The 24,367-nt window shown below is 42.0% G+C and overlaps 1 protein-coding gene across 1 annotated transcript; it reads left to right on the forward strand.

Annotated features, from left to right (window-relative positions):
• The first annotated feature begins 4,444 nt into the window (after nucleotides 1–4,444).
• On the forward strand, nucleotides 4,445–23,012 carry npy2rl (neuropeptide Y receptor Y2, like). Its single transcript, XM_031302673.2, has 5 exons — nucleotides 4,445–4,668; nucleotides 6,421–6,553; nucleotides 15,198–15,363; nucleotides 20,153–20,306; nucleotides 21,007–23,012. The coding sequence occupies exons 1-5, from the start codon at nucleotides 4,516–4,518 to the stop codon at nucleotides 21,598–21,600; spliced, it is 1,200 nt and encodes a 399-aa protein (XP_031158533.1). The 5' UTR covers nucleotides 4,445–4,515; the 3' UTR covers nucleotides 21,601–23,012.
• The last annotated feature ends 1,355 nt before the right edge of the window (nucleotides 23,013–24,367 follow it).

Raw genomic sequence — 24,367 nt, forward strand, 5'->3', positions numbered from 1 at the left:
CACTAGCTAACACTGGCGCATTTACAGAAATGTTGATTAATGTGCATTGTCCTAATCAAATAAACTTACAAACTTACTTACCTAGGTACTGTCAGGGCACGCCCTCATACTCTGCTTCTGACTGGCTAGTAGTCCTTACCTAGCTACTGCGCATGTGCGACTCCCAACAAAGATGTTACAGCAGTGAGAGGTCTCACTCTGTAGCTAAAACAGAGACCTGAACACAGGGTGAAAAGAGGAGCTGCAGCAATGTGCAGTACAACAAAAATATGGTGTTTTTTTGTAAATTAAACCATGTAAACCTATTCTGGTACAACCTCTAAATACAATTATGAACCTGAAAATGAGCATAATATGAGCACTTTAACATTTGACTCAGACTTAGCCTAACACGTCTAATAACCACAAAACCATCTCATCTCATCTCATCATTCGTTCTGTTTAATACAAACAGGAAATGTTTGAGTCAGTGAGGAGGCGTGAATTGGGTAGTGTCTCTTTAAAAAGTAGTGGATGGTGGTTATTTTTAGGCCAGCAGGCGTTACATGGAGCAGGGAGCAGGTGTCAGCCATTTTCCTTTTCTTTTTTTAACAAATGATACTGCCTAATTTTGGAAGGAAACTCATCACAGTGTTTCGCGGGAGAATCTGGAGGTCTGCGGCAGTTTGACGGCTGCCAGTTTGAACCTTCACTCCCCCTATTAATTCATTTTTACTTCATTATACTTTGAAGCTAAATGTTTCAGCATCAGCTGTTTTTAATTTTAAACACACACCAGCGTTTTTGCAGCAGCGCCGGTCTGTGAACATAAGCAACTGCCTCAGCTGAATGTGTGATGACAGTGGCAGCTAGGGATGGGTATCGTTTGGGTTTTTTGGGGGGGGTTCATTCATATTTAAAATGTAATAACAGTAACTTATTTTATCAGTCAGTTGCTGTTAACCAACATAAAGAAGTTCCACTAGGCAGAAGGGAAATTTACAGCAACGTTGAATGCACCATGAGTTTACGAGGTGCACTTGAGCGCACCATTAAGTCCCGTCGGTGGTGTTTCTCCGACAGTATCCACAGTGTCTCAAAGTGCAGCTAGTCTCCTCTTGTGTCTTTAGCTGCACACTGTTGGACGTCCCAGTGTTGGAATCCTTTCCAGTAAAACACAGCCACACGTTAGACCATTTAGCTGTCTGCATTTTTAATAATAATGTGTTTGAGCCAGCTACTAGCTAACGGTAGGCTAACGTTACCTGCTGCCAAGTGTAGTGTTAACTAGCGTCATGCGCTGCGATGCTTCTGTTGCCTGTATGTTTCAGAGCACCAGAGGGAAACGCAGGCATTTAAGTAATGAGGCACCAAAATCTGTGTTGTCATTCGGTCTGTAGACACCGGTCGTTGAGGAACGGCACCAGGTTTTCCGTACCCAACACGTAGTGACAACACATCCCAATCGTGTTGATTTAGCACCTGAGGGATTTGCTTCTCTAACAGGGTGCCCTAAACAGCTTTAATAATACAAAAAAACATGCTAATTTTCCCTCTGTTGTTCTGTCAGAGTGCAGCAGAATGCTTCATTTGCATGTTAAAGTTCCACTTGAGCCTGATGATCGGAATAATGTGATATGAAAGCAATAGAAAAGCTGTCACCTCTCTCTGTGTTTTTATGTTAATTTGGTAAAAAAAAAAAAGCTCAGACCTTTTGTGAGGTGAGTTTGCAAAACCTCGCTGCGTTGTGTTGTGAGTTGCTTTTTTTCTGGCGAGTGCAAGTTGGCGCCGTCACCGATCCTGTCAGCGGCGAGCGAGAGCAGGAGGGAGCTGAATGCCCTCGGGCAAATTGCTCAGTGAATCAGCTCACTGGAGTGTGTGTGTGTGTGTGTGTGTGTGTGTGTGTGTGTGTGTGTGTGTGTGCGTGTGTGCGAGTGTATGTGTGTTCCCACATGAATGTGTCTGACTTAGTGATTGCCGTTTGAATTGTTTGTCTGAGTACATTGAGTACAGTCATTTAACGATGGCCTCTGTGTGTGTGTGTGTGTGTGTGTGTGTGTGTGTGTGTGTGTGTCTCTGTGTAAGTATTTCCTTGCTAATGTCCAAGTGTGTGTGTGTGTGTGTGTGCGTGTGTGTGTGCGCTGAAGTTTTCCTAAGGCCAGTCAACTAGCCTACATCACAGAGCTGTGAAATGGAGACGTCACATCTGTGTGTGTGTGTGTGTGTGTTTGTGAGACACAGCTGATGTGACATCCTCCCACCTGCGAACAACAGAGTTTAAGTGCGAGTCTCTGCACCCTGGATTGTGTCACGGAAACTGGATCCTGTCTCCCAAGATGACGACAACAATGTATTTGTGATACGTCAAAGACAAGCCCAATCTGGGACAAAAGTTTAGTTCCCTCGAAATGTAATTGAGAATGCAGTTTAGTTGTATGACAACTGAATCTTTAGGAGACAAGGCTGCTTTTAAAGGCAGAACATTTTGTTATCAGACATATTAAAAAGACCAAACGTCTCAGGAATAGTTTGGGCAGCCGAGATGCCACAAACGTGGCTGGTTGTCAGAGTTTCACTTCGCCCACATTGGTCTGAATCAAGCCAAGCGTGCAAAAGGTTTTCTGTTAGTTTCTGTATGAATATTTTTTTCAGCCTGAGGGCTTGAGCCCACTGGGAGCTGCTCAGTACAACCACCATCTGCTGCTCCGCATCGCCGTGTTGCTCCAGGGTATGCTGAAAGTTTTCAATTTCTTAAAAAGCTAGTGGGGTGAAGGATTTCACTTTTCTCTGACTTTTAACCCTCCTCTTGTCCTCGGGTCAAATTTGACCCGTTTTCAAAAGTTTCTATATCATAAATATGGGTTTATTTAAAAAAAATTGCCCCAAAATAACATGGATGGTTCCATAAGACGCTCTTTACAAAGGAAATTAAGGATCAGATCTCTATTTTCAAAGAATTTTGGGTGTTTTTATTCAATTTTATAGCGTTATCCTGACTAAACTTTGACAGATTGGTGACTCTCCATTACCTTCATTGCTCTTATCTTGACCGTTAGTCAAAATCATTCATAATTTCTGCTTTTTTCTTACACAAAAATTAGAACATTTCATATATGAATTCCAAAGAATAAGTGTAAAACTAGTGCAAATAAATAGGTCTAGTGGTGACTATACTGGTGTTAATGGAAAAAAGTGCCAAAAACGTTGAAACGCATGCGGCCCGCGTCCTCACTCAGTGTGGCCCGCAAATAAATTTCCAAATATCAAATTGTTGGTTTCACAGGGTTTTGGGAACAAGCAGCCCGTTATGTTCCAATTGTAATCATACTGCCCACTGTAAGGGGGGCGCTCCCTCGAAAGGCAAGAGGTTTGTTGCCAAGCAACTGCAGCTTCGGCAGGTCTTGACCGGCAAACCTCATCCGCAACGACACACGGCACGAAGAGAGAGACATGGGCAGCCAAAAAAAGAAAACTGGACCAAGAGAATCGTGTCTTTCAGAAAATGAGCTGAATAAAGCCGTTAACTTACTCATCTGAAGATAGCGGCGTGCTTTGTGTGGATGAAGCATGACGTTAATTTAACTCATTTAGCTCTAAGCCTCACAACGTTGCTACTCGGCTGCTCGTTTGGAAGTGGGTTTAAATGGAAGTTATATGTCACCATGGCAATGGTACACATAAAAATGGCTGCTGCTCTGACCATTCTGCTACGTTGCTATGAATGGAAATGGCCTTTCTGTCCATTTGACTGCGTTTCTTCGGGAATAACAATGAGCTGGAGGAAATCTGCGGCCCCCTCGCTTCTTTCATTAGCCTCCCAGTTATTTTTTTGTAATTCAAGTTTTTGCCTTTATTTGAGTGTCAATCAATCAGAACAGAACTGACAGCATTGCTGTGCTACAATAATATGTATAAAGTCCCATACATGCACTCGGAGTCAAAATAAGTAATAATAGTAAAGAATTAAAAAGAGAATGAATCCAGCAACCACAGTTGTATGTCTTTATCATTACAATACACCAGCCATACCATAGGCAAAACAAAGTGATCCCATGACCTCTTAAATCCTTAATTTTCATCATTAATTCTGGTCAGCATGTGTTCATATGATACTATTTCTGACATAAGTTCCAGCCATTGTTTAAATTCTGGGGTGGGGAAGGTATTTTTCCACACTCGTAGGATCACTCGGATGGCCGTTACAACCCCAACTTTTATTACTGCAAAATCATATTTTGAAACTTCTAACAATTCTGCTTGGTCCCCTAATAGGCACAACCTCCTGTGTTTTAGGTATAATAAAACCTAGCCCTTTCTCTATGCGTTCTACGACTTATTCCCAAAAAGGGGTTTACCAATTTACATTCCCAGAGTGCATGTAAAAATGTTCCTGTCTCTGTCTGACATTAGCCTCCCCAGTTATTGATCTGTCTGTCCGTCTGTTTCTCTGTCCTCCCCACAGGCCGAGAGAGGCGGAGAGAGAGCGAGTGTGTCCGTGTGATGGCGTTGCCGGTTGAACACTTATGATCGGAAAACATGGAGGCCGTCAGTGCAGTCAACGCCACGCCGGACGACCCCGGGTATACTTACTACGACCCGACGACCGGCGCCGACCCCCCGGAGTTACCCACGCTGGTGTTTGAGGGAGTCAATTTCCCAGAGGACACCATCAAACTTTTGAGTGTGCAGGTAGAGGTTTGATAGTTTTTCCCCTGTAAACATCATTCTTTATTCAAATATATATATATATATATATATATATATATATATATATATAAAGGGATTGAACGTGTACAACAACTAAAAAATTCTACAAGTGGGGTGAACATGCTTTTTTTCCCCACAACCTGTCCAGCAGTTGTAGTCTTAAAGGTCCCATGGCATGAATATGTCACTTTATGATATTTTTCAACTTTAATATGGAGTTCCCCCAGCCTGCCTATGGTCCCCCAGTGGCTAGAAATGGTGATAGGTGTAAACCGAGCCCTGGGTATCCTGCTCTGCTTTTGAGAAAATGAAAGCTCAGATGGGCCGATCTGGAATCTCCTCCTTATGACATCATAAGAGGAAAGGTTACCTCCCCTTTCTCTGCTTTGCCCGCCCAGAGAATTTGGCCCGCCCATGAGAAAGAGAGAGACATCATGGCTTTCAAACAAGCAAAGTGGCAGTTGGTCAAGGCCACACCCCCACCCTCCACCTTGCCCCCCCCCCCTCTCGCCTCCTCAATAGCATTTAAAGCTACAGACACAGAAAGGGCACATACTAAGGAAATCTTATTGTGGGACTGGCTCTAGTGGCTGTAATTCTGCACCAAGGCTGAATTTCAGGAAAGAGACTTCAGATACAGTATTAGGGGACCACTAAGGTCTATATAAAAGAGACTTCAGATACAGTATTAGGGGACCACTAAGGTCTATATAAAAGAGACTTCAGATACAGTATTAGGGGACCACTAAGGTCTATATAAAAGAGACTTCAGATACAGTATTAGGGGACCACTAAGGTCTATATAAAAGAGACTTCAGATACAGTATTAGGGGACCACTGAGGCCTATATAAAAGCATCCAAAAAGCAGCATGTCATAGGACCTTTAAAGGCGGCTGTAGTTCCAATGAGACAACCTGTAAGGGGGACCGAAGAGGGAAAAGTTACATAGTATGCCTTTAATTCAGTCATCATAAAAACAATGATTATATACATATCACAGTGTAAACCCAAACAGTAAACATTGACTGAAAGGATGAGACTAAAGCAAAAAGCTTATATATGCCTCTCCATATGTTCTTATCCATTATATCCATTAAAGGAACACACCGACTTATTTACTTGTTGTGATTTGTATAGTCACAGCATGTACAAATAACAAGGTCACATGAGACACAGACATCTTCTAACCGTATACATACTGGGAACTATATTCTCAGAAGGTAAAGCACTCCTCCTTCTGCTACTAGGGCAGAGTGATTTGCTCGCAGCACCTGAGAAAGCGCCGTGGTGAGGAGCAGAGAGTTCGCCTGGAGTTCACTCAGAGTTGGAGTAACAACATTTCTTTTATATTTTTATTCATTTTCTATTCCTTTTACCTTTTTTTGTGTTTTAACAGTCAAAATCTCAAAAGCAACTCATCAAAACCCAACACAAGAATAATGTCTGTCTTTGGACATGCAGTCAGAGCTTTTACATCATTAGTAGTTATTTCTGTATCTCCCGTAGGGTGAGTACAGGGTTGTGTAAATGTGGGTCAGAAACACAGAAAGAATAATATATAATAATAAGAATATATATATAATTCAGAAAGATTCAAAACATTTAAGCAGCAGATGTCGTCTCTAGTCCCTAACATTTCCAGTATGTCAACACAACCGGCTCCGACAGCTGTTGGTGTGTGTGTGTGTGTGTGTGTGTGTGTGTGTGTCTGTGTGTATGTTTTATGTTTGCAGGTGGTGTTGATCTTGGCCTACAGCACCATCATCGTGCTGGGGGTTCTGGGTAATTCTCTGGTCATCTACGTCATCTACCGTTTCAAGTCGCTCCGCACCGTCACCAACTTCTTCATCGCCAACCTGGCTGTCGGTATGTTTACACACGCACACACGCACGCACACACACACACACACACACACACACACACACACACACACACACACACACACATAAGCTCTGATTTGATGCTGTCAGACTCATCAGACTCTGAGAAATCCTCTGACATCCAAAGAACAAGGCCTGTTTTGTGTGTGTGTGTGTGTGTGTGTGTGTGTGTGTGTGTGTCTGTGTGTGTCTGTGTGTACACTTTTGTGTGTGCGTACGTTGCCCTCTGCGACGATGACTCAAACATCTGTCAGCTGTTATAAGCCGTCTCCCCGTGATGTCAGCGGCCCTGTGTGGGCGAGAGATGAAAATCAAACAATCATAGTCGGCCGTCTTTGACTGCCACACAGCTGACAAGGACGACCGTTATTGGCGTTACCGTTAACGAGACATAAAATGGGATTGTGATGATGAGCGTTGAAATAGACGGAACAAAAGAACTCCCAGAGGCACACTCACGAGTATTTTAGGAGTTTATACACGCTGTACGTACTGTACCATTAACCATCCATCCTTTTAAAAAAACTTTTTCAAGTATGAAACATCATTTTGGGAATGATCAAGAGAGACTTTGACTCCTAAGGTCCTTTTTAAGGTGCAAATTATCTACTTTTGTATTTGGTAAGAAGCATGATACGTAGTTTTAGAAAGAGCCTAATATTAGAGGAAGGGAGAGGAGAGGGAAAGATGAAGAGAGACTTTGACTTGTGAAGTTCCTTTTAAAGTGCTAATGTTTTACATTTTATAAAACAAAATCAGTTCATGTTATCCAGCTGAACACTAACACATATACTGTACTGTAGCAGCTCTTTTTTTGAAGTAACGCATTCATTTTTCTTGATTCTTGTTTTGAATAAACAACAATAAGAGTAGCAGCAGAAGTTGGCATCAATTATAATAACACAGTATAGTATGTAAGTATGTAGTATTTATGTCTGGCTCGAGCTTAAGGACCTCCCGTCGTCAAAAAATGGTCGGGGACGATGAAAAATTAACTTTGGGACGAATTTGGGAGGTTGGAAGAATAGAGAGTAGTTGAAAGAAAGAGAAAGACTGCAAATGTCACGATGAACGGCGAGGTCACCGCGAGGAATGACTGTCAGAGTGACGTAACGCTACGATGACAACGACGTCCCGTGGTGGGATACTGCTGCGATTTTTAACGTTACATCAAGTAAACAAACAGCAGGAAAATGCAGAGCGGAAAATTTCAAAAGGAGAAAATACTGGCATTAGCATTGTTGTCAGAAAAGATAGTATTTCAACTTAGCATGATTCCTTAACATCTGATGACGCATTGGGGTCATTTTTGGATTTATTACAGTAAATATTTTACATATTGGACCTTTAAATGTCACTTTGAATTATTCTAACTAATGATAATGTAGAAAAACAAGGATTTTACATTCGGGAAGGTCCACATTTATTTCGGGACGTTTCCGGGAGGATGGTGAAATAAGTTAAGGTAGAAAAATGTATCAGAAGACTGATGTTATTAACTGATTTTGGCTTGTTTTTTTTGTTTTTTTTTACACGGGACATGAACCCTGCTTTGGTTTATGAAATCAAATAGTTTCATAAAAACAGCGGCTCGCTGTAGTTTCTATCAAACAAATGGGACTTCTTTTCCTGTCCGTGGTGCTGAAGTCTCCCTCTGAGGCTGTTGCTCTCCGTGGTGCTGAAATCTCTCTCTGCTACTTCTGGAGGAACTATTCCCCCGATCTATCCATCCATTCATCCGATAGGTTAGCCCCCCCTCCCCCCCCCACCCCACCCCCCCGAAGTGGGCTTTATGAATGAAATGTATCGGGTTCATCTTTAGGTGTGAAAATCTCTCCGACAGCAGAGACACACTCCGTTACCTCTCAGTGTTTGCGTGTCAGATTCATTTGAATTTGTCTGTGAACTGATGTGCTGCTCATTAACTCACCCTTTATTTTTTAATCCTTTTTTCAGGTTGATTCATGCATATACTTTAATGTCTTTAGTATTACAAAGTTTTTTCATCTTTCAATGGGTTTGAATTACAGATAGATAGATAGATAGATAGATAGATAGATAGATAGATATATAGATACATATATATATATATATAGATAGATAGATAGATAGATACATATATAGATAGATAGATAGATAGATAGATAGATAGATAGATAGATACATATATAGATAGATGGATACATATATAGATAGATAGATACATATATAGATAGATAGATAGATAGATAGATAGATAGATATATACATATATAGATAGATAGATAGATAGATACATACATATATAGATAGATAGACAGATAGATAGATACATAGATAGATATATACATATATAGATAGATAGATATATACATATATAGATAGATAGATAGATAGATAGATAGATAGATAGATACATAGATAGATTTTACATATATAGATAGATAGATAGATAGATACATAGATAGATATATACATATATAGATAGATAGATAGATAGATAGATAGATACATAGATAGATATATACATATATAGATAGATAGATAGATAGATAGATAGATAGATAGATAGATAGATATATACATATATAGATAGATAGATATATACATATATAGATAGATAGATAGATACATAGATAGATATATACATATATAGATAGATAGATAGATAGATAGATAGATATATACATATATAGATAGATAGATATATACATATATAGATAGATAGATATATACATATATAGATAGATAGATAGAGAGACAAAACTAGTCAAAAAGCGATATTACATTTAATTTCAGACGTTTATTTTTATTAAACAATTCGTACAACACATCACAGTCAAAGGTTTGTTTTCAAAAGAGATCTGAGGAATTTCAAAAAGCCGACATCAGCGTTCACACCATATTATCTCTACACACGCTGCTCCAGAAAAAAAGTGGGCGTCACTTATACAGAAAGCCGAGTTTGTTCTCAACATGTTGATATGAAACACACGGGGATCAGTTTTATGCAAATACCCTAAAAAGGTGAATTTAAGAAGATGTGTGAAAATGCCCTCAGACCTCAGAGGGTTAAACAGATTTTGGCTGATCACGATGTGCTGTAGCAAACGCATGCTTACAAATACTACTAGTCTGGATCAACCATAGGCGTAATTTACGGGGGGTAATTGGAGGTTTCAAACCACAGCAGTCCTCACTCTGAACTCACTCTTCCAAAACATCTTTTTACTGTGTACATGGCTTTTTCAGGATCATCTGAACAAGCCAAATGTCCATGTTCATGTAGAGTGAAGTGGCAGCTGTCCATTCTGTATTTGTTAAGCATTTCTTATGCAAGAACAAAAGACAATGAAGGGGGAGCCGGCGAGAGAATGCCACGCATGAAATGAAGTGTAAGGAAACACAAAATGTCAATCGAAGTGCTTTCATAAACTAGTTCCCTTAAAGGTTTAAAAAGTTGCGGCGGTGCGTTTTTGAGAACAGAGACTGACTGGAAATGAAAAGCGTTGCAGGAAATAACCTAAAGCTGCTCCTTTAGAGACAAACGCTTGGCTCTAATGTGTTCGTGAGAGAAACGCGGAACAGACGGGGGGAACAAGAACGGAACGTTTAAAGTGAGGACAAAGTCGAATGAAAGCGAGAGACTCAACTGAGGAAAACATTACTGATCTTGAAACCTTTTCTTCACTTAAACAGTTTAACTCTTAAGTAAGACAGGAAGTGACAGAGACAACAGCAGGCAATTCTGACATCAAATATAAGAGAATATATAATGAATAAGTCTGCCGAGGCAACGTAGAGTGGCTTTCTGTAGTTCCATTAAAGGGAAGACAAAGGCTCTGTGTGTGGACTGATACCTTACCATATCTTGGTGTGTGATTTTTGCTTGTTTACTGCAATATTGTTTGTATTTGCGACATATTTTTAAGGATTACATTACATTACATTACATGTCATTTAGCTGACACTTATCCAAAGCGACTTCCAATTAAGTGCTTTCAACCCTGAAGGTGCAAACTCCAGACAACAAGTAGTAAGTGCAAGTACATACATGTGAGCAAAACTACAAAGAGCCATATGAAATATATATATATATATATATATATATATATATATATATATATAGATATATAGGCAGATACATAAAAAAAGAAAAACATAAAAACAGTAACAAGTATACAACGCCCTCGTAGTTTGAGAGGCAGGACAAACACTAACAACAACAGTCAAGACAATATATATACATATATAATATATACATGTTCTATAAATACAACAGAACATGTGATTGTCACACATAGTGAAATGTGTGAGGCAGTTACAAGTGAGTGCAGCTTTGGTTTTCTAAAAGCCAGAATTTTAAACGAGTTTTAAAATTGATGTATGTGGGACGGTCCCGTATTGTGTGTTTTAGCCTTCGCTGTGAGATGCGTAGGCTATCGGCCATCCTGATGTCAATGGTGGAGCTCATTTCGGATCTCGTTGAGTGATTAGTTCTCCCTCTCTGTGAGGGGGCAGCAAGCAGTTTGGCTGATGCAGAGCGAAGTGGGCGGGTTGGGGTATATGGTTTGACCATGTCCTGGATGTATGCTGGGGCTGATCTGTTCGTGGCCCTGTATGTAAGTACTAGTGTCTTGAAGTGGATGCGGGCCGCAATTGGTAACCAGTGAAGAGAGCAGAGGAGCGTTGTAGTGTGAGAGAGCTTGAGGAGGTTGAAGACAAGTCGAGCTGCTGCGTTCTGAATGAGCTGCAGGGGTCGGATGGCACATGCAGGCGGGCCAATCAGGAGGGAGTTGCAGTAGTCTAGACGTGAGATGATTAGAGCCTGAACCAGAACCTGAGCTGCCTTCTGCGTTAGAAGGGGACGTATCCTTCTGATGTTATGCAGCATGTATCTACACGATCGGGTAGTTGCAGCAATGTTAGCAGTGAAGGAGAGTTGGTCGTCAAGTGTCACACCCAGGTTTTCTAGCACAGAGTTGTCAATTGTTATAGTCAGGTCTTGGGTAGGAGAGCGCTTCCCTGGAAGGAAAAGGAGCTCAGTCTTGTCAAGGTTGACAAAGTTGAGCCTTCTAATTCTAAAATTACAATGTATCAACTACATTTACAAGATTAAGTTGCCATATGGTTTCCTGAGCAGCCGAGCGATGCTGAGAAAGAATTAAAACAATCATACAGTATTATAGTATTATAATTATGTTTGATTTAGCCTTTATTGCCGGGATCTTCATCAGAGGGTCCAGGACCCTTAGGGGGGTCTTCAGAGTTACTGCAGGGGGGCCACCAAATTATTTTTAATTTTTGAAAGTAAAAAAAAAAAAAAAAAAATAACATGAATCCAACATATTATTATTTCTTTAAACCAATCAAAGAAATAACTAGGATAACAGTATCTGTCATTCCTTCAGGTGAAGAGCTCCAATGCGAACATAATGGTGTCCACTTTCCCTTAATGTTTGAGATATTAAACCTTTATGGTTCTCAAACCCATTGATGTTTTTGGTCCTTTTGTTGATAGACCTGCTGTCTGTCTGAACAGCTGGCGTCTCTCTCGCTCTCTCTCTCTCTCTCTCTCTCTTTGTCTCTCTCTCTCTGGTTGTGGCTCTGGCGCTCTGCAGTTGTTTTAACTGTCCTCAGATCACTCAGCAGCTGTTTCATCACTAATGACATGCAGTATAAATCCATTTCAATTTGCCAAAGCCTACAGGAACCGTGGTGAGAGAGAGAGAGAGAGAGAGAGAGAGAGAGAGAGAGAGAGAGAGAGAGAGAGAGCGAGAGAGAGAGAGAGAGAGAGCAAACAAACAAGACATGTCATGTTTCCATCAAGCTTTCTAATGGACTAATTGCATTACATTGGTTTCAAGGCTGTGCATACTTCCTTGGGGCCTTAGCGTTCTACATTGTTTTTCGCCATTTAGGTTTTGACTGGTGCTCTTTAAATTACGTCATCTTGTTGTGGTTTAATGTTCTTCTGACTGGAACATCAGCGCCACCTGCTGCTCATCTCGATGAACCAACTCCCAATAACCGCATAACAGTAGTGGATGGGAATGAGCATTCATTTGCATTTTCTTTTGCCGATTTTCTGAAATTCAGATAAAAATCGGCGATTAATTTGGATGGAAACTTGACTGATGTTTTACGACTTACTGTATGTTCAGATGTGAACAAGGGGTGTGCTTTTGATTTTTGGTGGTAAACTGCAAAGATTTTTTTTTTTTTTTGACTGTAATCAAAAGTTTTCAAAAGCAAAAATAATTTTATTTTGTGCGTTATCTTCAAGGTTGTGCTAAAAACAAATGAAGGTTAAAAAAACGACTATATAACTCTAACAGACAGTTTGTCAAGTCACATCAAATACACAAAATGATTCAGTTTAATTAAAATCTATGCTAGGTATGCATGGAGCCAAAAACTAATTGAACATTTGCAGAGGTTGTTACAGCTCGTATACAAAGTTAAAAGAAAGACATTTTGGGAAATCTGCTTATTCGATTTCTTTCTGAGAGTTAGAAGTGAAGATCGATACAACTCGTGTCCGTACGCTGATTATCTTCTACTGGATCTGAAGGCAAGATAGCAAATATTTCTCATAATGTTGAACTATTCCTTTCACATAAAATGTGTACTTCAGTATTTGGAGTCAAACCTCTAGACCCATCCATCTTCGTCCACTTATCCGGGGTCGAGTCACGGGGACAGCAGCTCCAGCAGGGGACCCCAAACTTCCCTTTCCCGAGCCACATTAACCAGCTCCGACTGGGGGATCCCGAGGCGTTCCCAGGCCAGGTTGGAGATATAATCCCTCCACCTAGTCCTGGGTCTTCCCCGAGGCCTCCTCCCAGCTGGACGTGCCTGGACCACCTCCCTACGGAGGCACCCAGGGGGCATCCTTACCAGATGCCCAAAAACACCTCAAATGGCTCCTTTCGACGCAAACCTCTAGGTGACAATTGAAAATGTTTTTCAGGTGTTATTAAAAGGTATTTCGACAACGTGATATCATGACTTTGCGTAAACATACACGGCACTTTCTAAATCCAAGTGGCGTGTTATCTGTACGCATTTTGAGTGCTGTATACAGCAGACCTGTTGGGTTTAGGAAACGTGACACGCGGGACACGAAGGAACTGGGTGAAAAATTCTCTGTTTGACCCATCCACCCCCCCAACCAACCTCCCTACATGGATTTTTGCCCTTTCATACAACTCACTACGGCGTAAATTCACACGCAATCGCAAGGTAATGTAAGTCAATGGAGACCAAACGGCGTTGATAAACACGCTAAAAAGCAGGTATGCGTCTTGATAACACGGCAAAATGGCATACGAATTGGGGCGTCATACATACGCCACTTCATGAGATCAGTCTGTAGATTCAATAATTGGACAAAATAAATTCAATGACTAACATTTATGTTTAGCGGACTGTCAATCATTGTAAACAGTTTTGTAGCAACGCTCAACAAAGGAGTACAGGACCAAAAATCAGCCAATGAAATGGGCACGTAGTGTGAGAAGAGAAAGAAAATGATGGAAATAATAACTAGAAGAGATCTCAGAGAGTGCAGCCCTCTGCCAGCGCCAGATGCCTTATCTCACAATGTGAATGAAAGTGAAAAATAATTGTGTATTGGCTTGTAATTCGGATCCGATCCAAAATGTAATGTGTTCTTCCTCTGCCCTTGCTACACCCTTCCACCAAGCTTCAGTGAATCATTACAAAAGGTTTAGTAGCAGCGCTCAACACAGTTGTACAGGACCCCAACGATCAGCCAATGAACTCAGGTAGTTAAGGGAGAAAATAATGGAAAAAATAACTAGAAGAGATCTCAGAGAGTGCAGACCTCCGCCAGCGCCAGATGCCTTATCTCACAATGTGAACGAAAGTGAAAAATAATGAATGTATCCGCACTGTGATTCGGATACGATCCAAAATGTAATGTGTTCTTCTTCCTTGGCCCATGCTACACCTTTTCACCAAGCTTCATGGAAATCGGGACAGCAGTTTTTTCTGTAATCCTGCCGACAAACAGACATACAATCCGAACCAAAAACATGACTCTCTTGGCGGAGTTAATGGATGAAATTAAGACTATCATCAAACTTGGCTGCAGCTTAAAGCTGCTCGGCTCCGGCACTAAACCTCCCTGAGGAAGAATGATGTCACAAGATGTTTCACCAGGTATATCAAGTGATGAGGGAAGCAGTCGGTCAGCAGGTGTGAATGATGAAAACACTGTTTGGAGACGCCTGGGCATATGTTTTATTTTTATTTTGGCTAAGATATAAAAGTTGATGGAGTGGTGAAGTGAAGATGTGATTACAAGTATTAGAGGGGGGGAATAAACAAACTATGCCGTTGTATGGTTTGGAAGAATTGTTGACGGGTACCCAGAGCGTTAAAAACATGACGCCAAGCAGCGGTGTGTGATGAGTTGGGAGTGAGAATGTGTTGCGAGGAGTCAAACCATAAAAATGTATCACATACAGTACATGTTGAACAGTATATTTGCAGCAACAGACGGTCAAGGGAGTAAGTCACCAAACACCAATGAGCATAAAATCCAAGAGATGCTAAATGCACACATTAGTTTAATTGTATCAGAAAGATATTTTCAGTAACGTCCTGTGTTCTTCGTCTGCAGCCGACCTGCTGGTGAACACGCTGTGCCTCCCCTTCACCCTCGTCTACACGCTGCAGGGGGAGTGGAAGTTTGGCAGCACGCTCTGCTTCTTGCTGCCCTACGCCCAGGGGCTTGCCGTGCATGTCTCCACGGTGACGCTTAACGTCATTGCCCTGGACCGCCACAGGTAGGTTTCAGCTTATTTATTCACAAGTTTTCATGGTTGTATTCAGGCTACTTAAGAATGTTTAAGTATGTAAAAAAAAAAGAAAGAAGCGCATTCATTCAGGTTGCTGTCTGTTTCCTTTGTGAATTCTCCAAACACATCATATCATACCCAACTGTTATTTACCACGGAATTAAAGGAGATTTAAATCCGGATCTCCGAAGTCTCCGCATCTGTGCTCTGCTGTCGCGGCCTCAGTACAGTCCGTTGCAGCCGGAGACTAACTGCAACAGAGTACAAATCAGGACTCTCTACCATCAAAAATCACTGATAAAGGCTTCTAAACCACATACTACACAACCGGCAGGAATGTGACCCAAAATTGGGGAGAAATGAACAGCATTTGCAGCCAAGATTACAGCTTTCCATGATGTTAGCATGTATCTTACACAACGGAAACGTCAACGTAACACACATACAGCATCGTACATGTATTTAGAAGAGAACTGTAATGGAAAATAGCAGCACTTTCTACCATCACAAATCACTGACAATGGCTTTTAAACCAATTACTACGCAACCGGACATGTTCCAGCATGAATAGGACTGAAATTAGGGAGAAATTAACAACATTTGCAGCCAATATTGCAGCTTTTCCTGGTGTTTAGTATGTAGCTACTTGTAGTTAGCAGTGGATTTTATAACAGCCCTTTCTACCCTCAGAAATCACTGACAATGGCTTCTAAACCAAATGCCACACAACCGGACATGTTCTAGCAGGAATGTGGTCCGAAATTGGGGAGAAATGAACGACATTTGCAGCTAAGATTGCAGCTTTCCTTGATGTTAGCATGTAGCTACACGCAGTTAGAAGTGGATTGTAATTGAGGATAGCGGCTCATTCTACCGTCAAAAATGGCTGATAAAGGCTTCTAAACCAAATACTACACAACCGGACATGTTCTAGCAGGAATGTGGTCCGAAATTGGGGCGAAATTAACAACATTTGCAGCCAAGATTACAGGTTTTCTTGACTTAGCATGTAGCTACATGTAGCAGGGTCTTTAACGTAAACACTGCAGCGTGCCTAAAGCAGATGACCACGTATAGCAAACCACATCCCACGTTTGTGAGAAGTGTGTGAAAGTGTGAAATCTGAGGTTTTGGCGCACAGGTATTTATTTTAAATATGTTTACCTCATTATTTTGAAGATTTGGCCACATTTAACATGAACATCTCACATTGTAAGATTATATATATGACAGAATATACAGAAAAGCTTTAAAGTTCCCCTCTTATTCTGGTGTGACTTGCTCTGGAAAACAGTGTCAGCTAACTTGGCTGAAGTGTGAAGTTTTTAATTGTGAATATTTAGTCTTTTTGATTCATCGAGTAGCAACAGTTGAATTTGACCTGCAAACCGTGTGCCCACGTCCTCATAAATGATTAAAATGTCATATTTAAAAGTCATTTTTTACCCTGAATACAGCTGCTCTCGGGAAATAGGATTACAATGAATATTCAGATGCAAATGGAGCCCACTCTGATGGCCTCGCTGCACGGCTAAGTGCGGTCACGCTTTGTTGGCTGCTGTTTTGCCAACTCCAGTGTAGGTGTAAAGAGGAGTCGTGCGGTGCATTTTGAAGGAATAATGACTCATCAACATACTTTAAACCTGTGTGACCCTGCTGATTTTAAACAACTTGTGTGTAGAGTTGAGGCAACTTTTAAAGGGGTCATCCCTATGTTCCCACAACCAGGTTTAGGGGTTAGGGTTAGGGTTTAACCTAACCCTAAAATCTTAGAAATGTGGGAACTGTGGGGACATAGGGCCTAATTTTGAAAAGAATCTTACAAATGTGGGAACATAGGGCTGTGGGACCATTGGGCTGTGGGAACATAGGGCTGTGGGACCATTGGGCTGTGCAAACATAAGCACGCTCCCCTTTTAAACATGTATGAACTGCACTGAGAGGTTTGCTCGTACATGGAAAGTTTGCTTCCAAGATAAAAGACTCACGGTTTAAATCAAGCACCAAACTTTAAATCAAGCACCAAACTTTAAACACTTCTTTTGTAAAGATATTTGGTTCTGTGATACGTTCCTGGAGCTCTCACCCGCGCCCGCAATCTGCCGTCGTCGTTTGTGTGTGTTTTTGCGTCCACCTGTCCAGGAACGGCAGACAGAAATCTGCTACAAAGCATCTACCACTCTGTGCTTCGAAATGGATGTTTTTTTCGGCAGATGGTTCCTGACAATGAAATTTAAAAGAGAATACAGTTCATGATCCGAGCATCTGGGTTTCTGTTAGCTGCACAAGCCAAAAAAGAATCAAGTTTACTCAGTTCTACATGTTGATATCTTCTTCATCACCATCCTCAACTTATAATGAACATAACAAGCGCAGCTGAAGAGATGTTACCAGCCTTTGCTGCTACACGTTAGCATAATTATGGCCAGAAACACAATCGCTGCAGGAATTGTGCAGCCTGCTCTCATGAAGCTTTCGTACATACATCTCTGAAAAGTGACACACTGTAATTGGTATGTATTCCATGTATTTCTTGCTGTATGCCCCACATTGACTGCTGCTGTTAGAGGATGGATACCCAAACCGAGCCCGATGGGCCGGGTTCGGACAGATATTTAGAAATGATGGTAGAAGTTAAGGAGAAAACACAAGACTTTCACCCAGGAAACAGGTGTTCATGTCCTGAAGAAGTTAAGGTGAAAACATAAGACTTTCACCCAGGAAACAGGTGTTCATGTCCCAGGAGTTCAACCCGGGGAGCTGAGTTTGCTTCCAGTCGGCAGTCGCCTAATTTCGTAGTATATCATACAAATCGGTGTGCATACATTTTCCCCATTCAAACTTGTAATACACAAACTTTGTCCATGACTTGTGAGGAAAAGAAAAGTTTGAGTCCTACTTTTAAAGACATTACATATTTGCCACAGCTCAGGTCTGTGCATCAGCAGGGACTGTAAAAAGCTAAAAAGCAGCTTTGCCAGCTTTTGATCCAATCTGCATGACAACAAACAGACGGCTGAACAGAAGACCACAGAGACACGCTGGGCTCGTTTTTAGTGCTGCCATTCGCAGCTCTTACAGACTTTAATGCTTACTGGCGGCCAGAACAAGAAACCTGAGGACCCATTTAATGAGTTCACTCTTTCTTTGTGCTGACTAAGCTGCAGCCCAGACCAAAACAGACGAGGTGATTATTGAAGTTTTGGTTCTACTTGTAATGAAAAAGTGGAACCAATAAGTTCTTTTCAGAGTTTTTGTTTTTGTTATTCTTATTCTAAGTGTCTGACTACATTATGGAAAGGATCCGTACAGAGATAGACCTTTCTGTTAAAGAGTAAGATCCTTTTAGTTTAACATGAAACAGCCCCGAAATCACCATCACCAAAAATAAACAGTACTTTTATCATCGTTAAACACACTTCAATTCAAGTCGACAGAAACTAATTAAGACTATCAAAAGCCATCTTGGTTCATCTTTCCACTGTTCCAACAATCACCACTCTGGTTTGGTTGAAATAAACCCTTAATTCACCCATTTACATGTGGAAATATGCTGGCTCTATACACGCTAAAAGTCCTGATTATTTACATGGAGTCTGGTGGAAATATGCTGGCTCTATGCACGCTAAAAGTCCTGATTATTTACATGGAGTCTGGTGGAAATATGCTGGCTCTATACACGCTAAAAGTCCTGATTATTTACATGGAGTCTGGTGGAAATATGCTGGCTCTATACACGCTAAAAGTACTGATTATTTACATGGAGTCTGGTGGAAATATGCTTCTTCTAAACACGCTAAAAGTAGTGATTATTTACATGGAGTCTGGTGGGGAGAACAAAACCTTAGATATGGATTGTAAAATGTAGACATTTTGAAGACACTACGGGTGAACAGGCTCAAAGTTTAACTGACATATATCACCCTGACTAAGTGACATGTTTTATGGATATTTCATATAATATTCAATGCATACAAATAGCACTACAGAACAACTGATTAACTGTACAATTAACTCGAATAGCGAACGCATTAACTGACTGCAGGAAGTTTACGTAAAACGAGCGATTTGGCTGAACTTTGTGGCGATTATTTCCTGTGGATATTTCATCAGAGATAACGTTTTTTTTTTAAACAATAATGCATACTTAACTTCTTTTTTGAGAAATGCAGTGTCTTCTTCTCCCTGAGGCTCAGCCATTGTCCTATTAGTTCTATTTAAATCAGGAGTTTAAACATTTACTTTTGCTTTCACTGAGGTATAAAAAGACCAAAGACTTAATGTAAGTTATCATTCACAGCCTGATTTATACATCATTTTATTTATAAAAATGTGAAGCAATATGGATTTTTTTTTTATGGCTGTTGACAGTATTTTCTGATCTACAGAGCGATAAAAAGGGATATCCAAAATTCCCTCTGTAACAACCTTTTGACTTTAACAACATGAAACAAGAATTTGTAACCTGGCTGTATCCAATGTTCACATTTCTGTTCTGGAAATGTATGCAAATTAGGACATATTTAACAAAATAATGCTTCATTTTTCACATTTAAACATACAATTTCAGAAAATAGTAATAGAACAAACTATGGTCTCAATATAAGTAGTAGCTGTTTCCCAGTTCACCTGTTAGTCGACTTGTAGACACGGATATGTTCCCTCATTCAGTATTGATCTATAACAGCTATTTCCTGATCCGAGAAAAATCCAAAGTGACGTGTGTGTGTGTGTGTGTGTGTGTTGTTGTTGTTCTTGTTGTTGTTGTGTGTTTCAGGTGTATCGTGTACCACCTGGAGACCAGGATGCGCAAGGACGTGTGTTTCGGGGTGATAGCGCTGACCTGGGTGCTGAGCGCCGTGCTTGCCAGTCCTCTGGCCATCTTCAGAGAGTACGGCTCCTTCAGCATGGAACCGGGACACACCATACAGGTACACACACACACACACACACACACACACACACACACACACACACACGCAGGCACACATGCATGCACACACACCCACGCACACATGTACGCTCACACACAGACACACACACATGCACGCATGCATGCATGCACGCACGCACACACACACACACACACACACATGCACGCATGCATGCACACACGCTCACATACACACAGACACACATGCACGCATTCATGCATGCACGCACACACACACACCCACACACACACACACACACACACACACACACATAAACCTTCATCGTGTCTTTGATCCCCTGCTCATTCCCCGCTGTACTTTCCCTCCTCTCTCTCTCTCTCTCTCTCTCTCTCTCTCTCTCTCTTTCATCTCTCTCCTCCTCTCTCCTCTCCTCTCCTCACTCCTTTCATCACTGACTCCTTCTCGTAGATTGCTCTCCATCCTCTTTCCATTCTGTCATTCTGCTTTTTCATTTGTTGCATATTTGGTGTGAATGCTGAATGCGTACATGTTCTTCTGTTCTTTTATTATACCCCATTTTTTTTTTTAAAACTTCAACTCCTTCTACATTTTTCAACATAGAAACCCATTCCCACTTTTTCAACTATTCCAACTATCTCCTCTTAATCAAATTTAAACCCAGACGTATCTAAGTTCATTAAAAATTAAACCGACCGTGTCTTCTGTCGCGTCTCAGGTGTGCACGGAGAAGTGGCCCGGTAAAAACACGGACGGCACCGTCTACAGCATCTCAATGTTGATCCTGCAGTACTTCCTGCCGCTGTCCATCATCTCCTTCGCCTACGCCCGCATCTGGTCCAAACTGCGCGGCCACGTCAGCCCGGCGGAGAACGTCGGCGTCGGCAGCGGCAGCAGCGCCGCCGGCTCGGACCGCCACCGTCGGCGCCGCAAGACCACCAAGATGCTGGTGACCATGGTGGTGGTGTTCGGCGTCAGCTGGCTGCCCTTTCACGCCTTCCAGCTGGCCACCGACATCGACAGCTCGGTGCTGGACCTGCGTGACTACCGGCTGCTCTACACAGTCTTCCACGTGGTCGCCATGTGCTCAACGTTCGCCAACCCGCTGCTGTACGGCTGGATGAACCGCAACTACCGCGCCGCCTTCCTCGCCGTCTTCAAGTGTCGCAAGGGGGCCGATCGGGGCGGGAGGGGCGGCCGGCTGGACAGCATCCACCCCGTCGGCGGCAGGGGAGGAGGAGGGAGGGCGAAGAAGATAGTGCTCGAGACCCAGGACGTGGTGTCCACGCACCTGAACGCCACGGACGTGTGAGAGCCCGAGGAGGACGGAGGAGGGAGACGAAGAGGGCGACGGAGGGATGACGGAGGGAAATAAAAGAAAACGGTTGTCAGGAAAATCTTTAGTTTCCCAAAATACAATGGACGCAAGAAAAACAAGATTCCATGGAGACAGAACCAGAGGGGAGAGAAAAATAGAAACAACGAGGGAGAGAGAGAGAGAGAGAGAGAGAGATGAAGGCGACGGGGTGGGGAGGATTAAAGAGTTTTTGGAAGCCCGAAATAGAAAGAGGAGGCAAAGAACGAGCAGGGATTAGAAAAAGAAGAATGACAGCAGGGCTGCTGAATGACTCAAGGTCTCCTCGACCAATCGAAACGGAGCCCCGTCGAGGACGCAACCTCGGGGGGGATTTGTTCCAGAGAAAGGATGTGTGACACTGACAAAGTAGAAAAGTTTTCCAGGATTTTCGCCTGAATAAAAGACAAGTGGCTTTGATTTTTTTTGGGGGGTTGACAAAATGTCCCCCGAGACATTTGATGGAAAACTTAAGATAAGATTGTTGCCTGTAAACAGATTCGACATTAACTTTGGACTTTGAATGCAACATAGGTCTTTTACTCCACCGTGAGCCGCCGCAGCTTCCTTGACTTGCGAGGGGACACGATGAGCCGTTTGTCCACGCTTTTTCTGAAAAAGCGTAGGAAAACCGGCCGCCGCCGGGGACCCGCGCGGAAAAAGAAAATTTGTCAGGTGGAAGAAAAAGCCACACGGAAAGAAGAAAAAAACACACACACGCACGCAGATTTTGGAGTTCAAGAGGAGGACGGGGATGCATGACACAAGCTTTGTGAAATCTCAAGACATTGTTTTGTAATGAAAAAAAGTTGCATTTAATGTGGATTATCCTACCGAGAGAGGCGGATGTGAGAGTGTTAAAACAGAAGAGACAGAGGTTGACATTGTGGGGGAGAGAGCAGATTAAATGTTTTTTTATCTTTTGTTAGTAGATGGAGACATGGAGCAGAGGGTGAGAGATGGGCGGGAGGGAGGGAAGTGACGAGAGGATCCGTGGGAGGAGAGGAAAAGATAGAAATGTGGGACAATGAGGGAAAGGAAAAGACGGCACGTAGCAGCGAGAGAGAGTGAGAGACTTCGAACCGACAGGCTGCAATTTAGTTTGAAACAGAGACGACATTTTTACTGACAAGTGGACGGATGAATGTTTGAAAAACCAAAGCCATTTTGTTCTTCACTCCCGCCTCTCTGTCATGTCCAACGCTGCCGTCTCTCTCTCTCTCTCTTTCTCTCTGACTTCAAATCAGTTTGCTGGAGCCGAACAAGTCGTCACTCAAAAAACTCGTGACATTAATCTGATTTAGTCGCGTTCGGCTGACTGCGCTCACATTTTGAGTTACGCTTCAATTTCAGCACGACATAATGAGATGGAAAAAAAAAAAAGAAAAGAAGAGAGATCGTTAAAGTGTAATTGTTCACGCTTAAATAACGCTCATTTCAGGCCTGCATCATTTTTTTAATTCTTTTTTTTTTTTTTAAGGGTATTTGGATCCTGACAGATGACTTTCTAAAACAGCTTCCAAAAGTGACTTTTTTGTTTATTCCACACTCACGCCTGGGCTCCTTTAGCCCTGAACTGAGCCTCTCAGGCAGCTCTGACTTGCCTCGTCATGTAGAAAAAATACCTCCAGATACAAACATATTACACATTCATAGGAATAAACAGTAAATACAGAGACAAATACATACAGAATAGCTGCTTAAGTAGTTTAAGCACTGTGTGCAGTGGGCTTAGTCCAGGATTATTCACAGTTTTATGTTTACTGTCACTGCACGATTTCCACCTCTCCCGAGTCAGATTCATTTATTGGCCTTATCTGCCCATCTCTCGCCCTCAACCCATCATGCAGTGCAGGTGCTGCCCGACAGGCTGGACTCATTAACTGCGTGGCGGTGTACAGTACGGGGTCAGGATAAGTCAAAGATCTTATGTGGAACAGTTCTGACTGCTGTCAGGAGACAGTTACTGCCCTAGAGGTATAGAGCTCAACAGTGTGGCTCCAGATGTAAAAAGTCCCGTTCATTTTCTCCATAAAGATTTTTTAATTATCAGCCATAACGTGGAAAACCGTCCGTGGTGGACAGACCGCGAGCTACGAGATTTTAAAATGAAGGTTTCTGCTCCTGTCGGCCGTCGGGTTGGTGTGTCAGAGCCTTTAGAGAAAATAATCACTTTATCTGATGTTTAAAGTGAATAAAACAGCCTTGCCAGCCTACTTACTGAAGCAATTGGATCGCTCCCACGGGTCCCACCGGACTTCTGTGTACCGTTAACATAAAGGGAGAAAACCAAGCAGTGGACCAAACCACTGTGAGGCAAGGAAGGGGGGGAATTCAAAAATTTCTAAACTCAAAATGCATTTTTTGCCCCATTTGGGGTGGTATTGTTTTACTACTTACCCAATTATTTAAAGTATATATTGATTACAGTACATAGCGTGGTTTTAATGATATTTTTAGGGGGGTACAACCCTCAGATGGGGTGGGTCCTGACCCCCCCACTGTGATTTCTGCCTATGCCGCCAACCCGCGGACGCCTAGCGAGCTGCTACCATTGAAGTCTCTGATAGTTTCTGTACACAGTCTCGTACCTTTGGCTTTTTTTTGCCATTTTCAAAGTTTTCTTTTGAGCCGGATGTAATGATTTATGGTCACCATTCATCTCAGCTCGGGTTCCAGGCTTAAACCTCTTTATATAGAGTACGCTTTTAATGAAACGTCAACA

Source organism: Sander lucioperca, chromosome 17 (assembly GCF_008315115.2).
Source record: "Sander lucioperca isolate FBNREF2018 chromosome 17, SLUC_FBN_1.2, whole genome shotgun sequence".
Lineage (NCBI taxonomy): Eukaryota > Metazoa > Chordata > Actinopteri > Perciformes > Percidae > Sander > Sander lucioperca.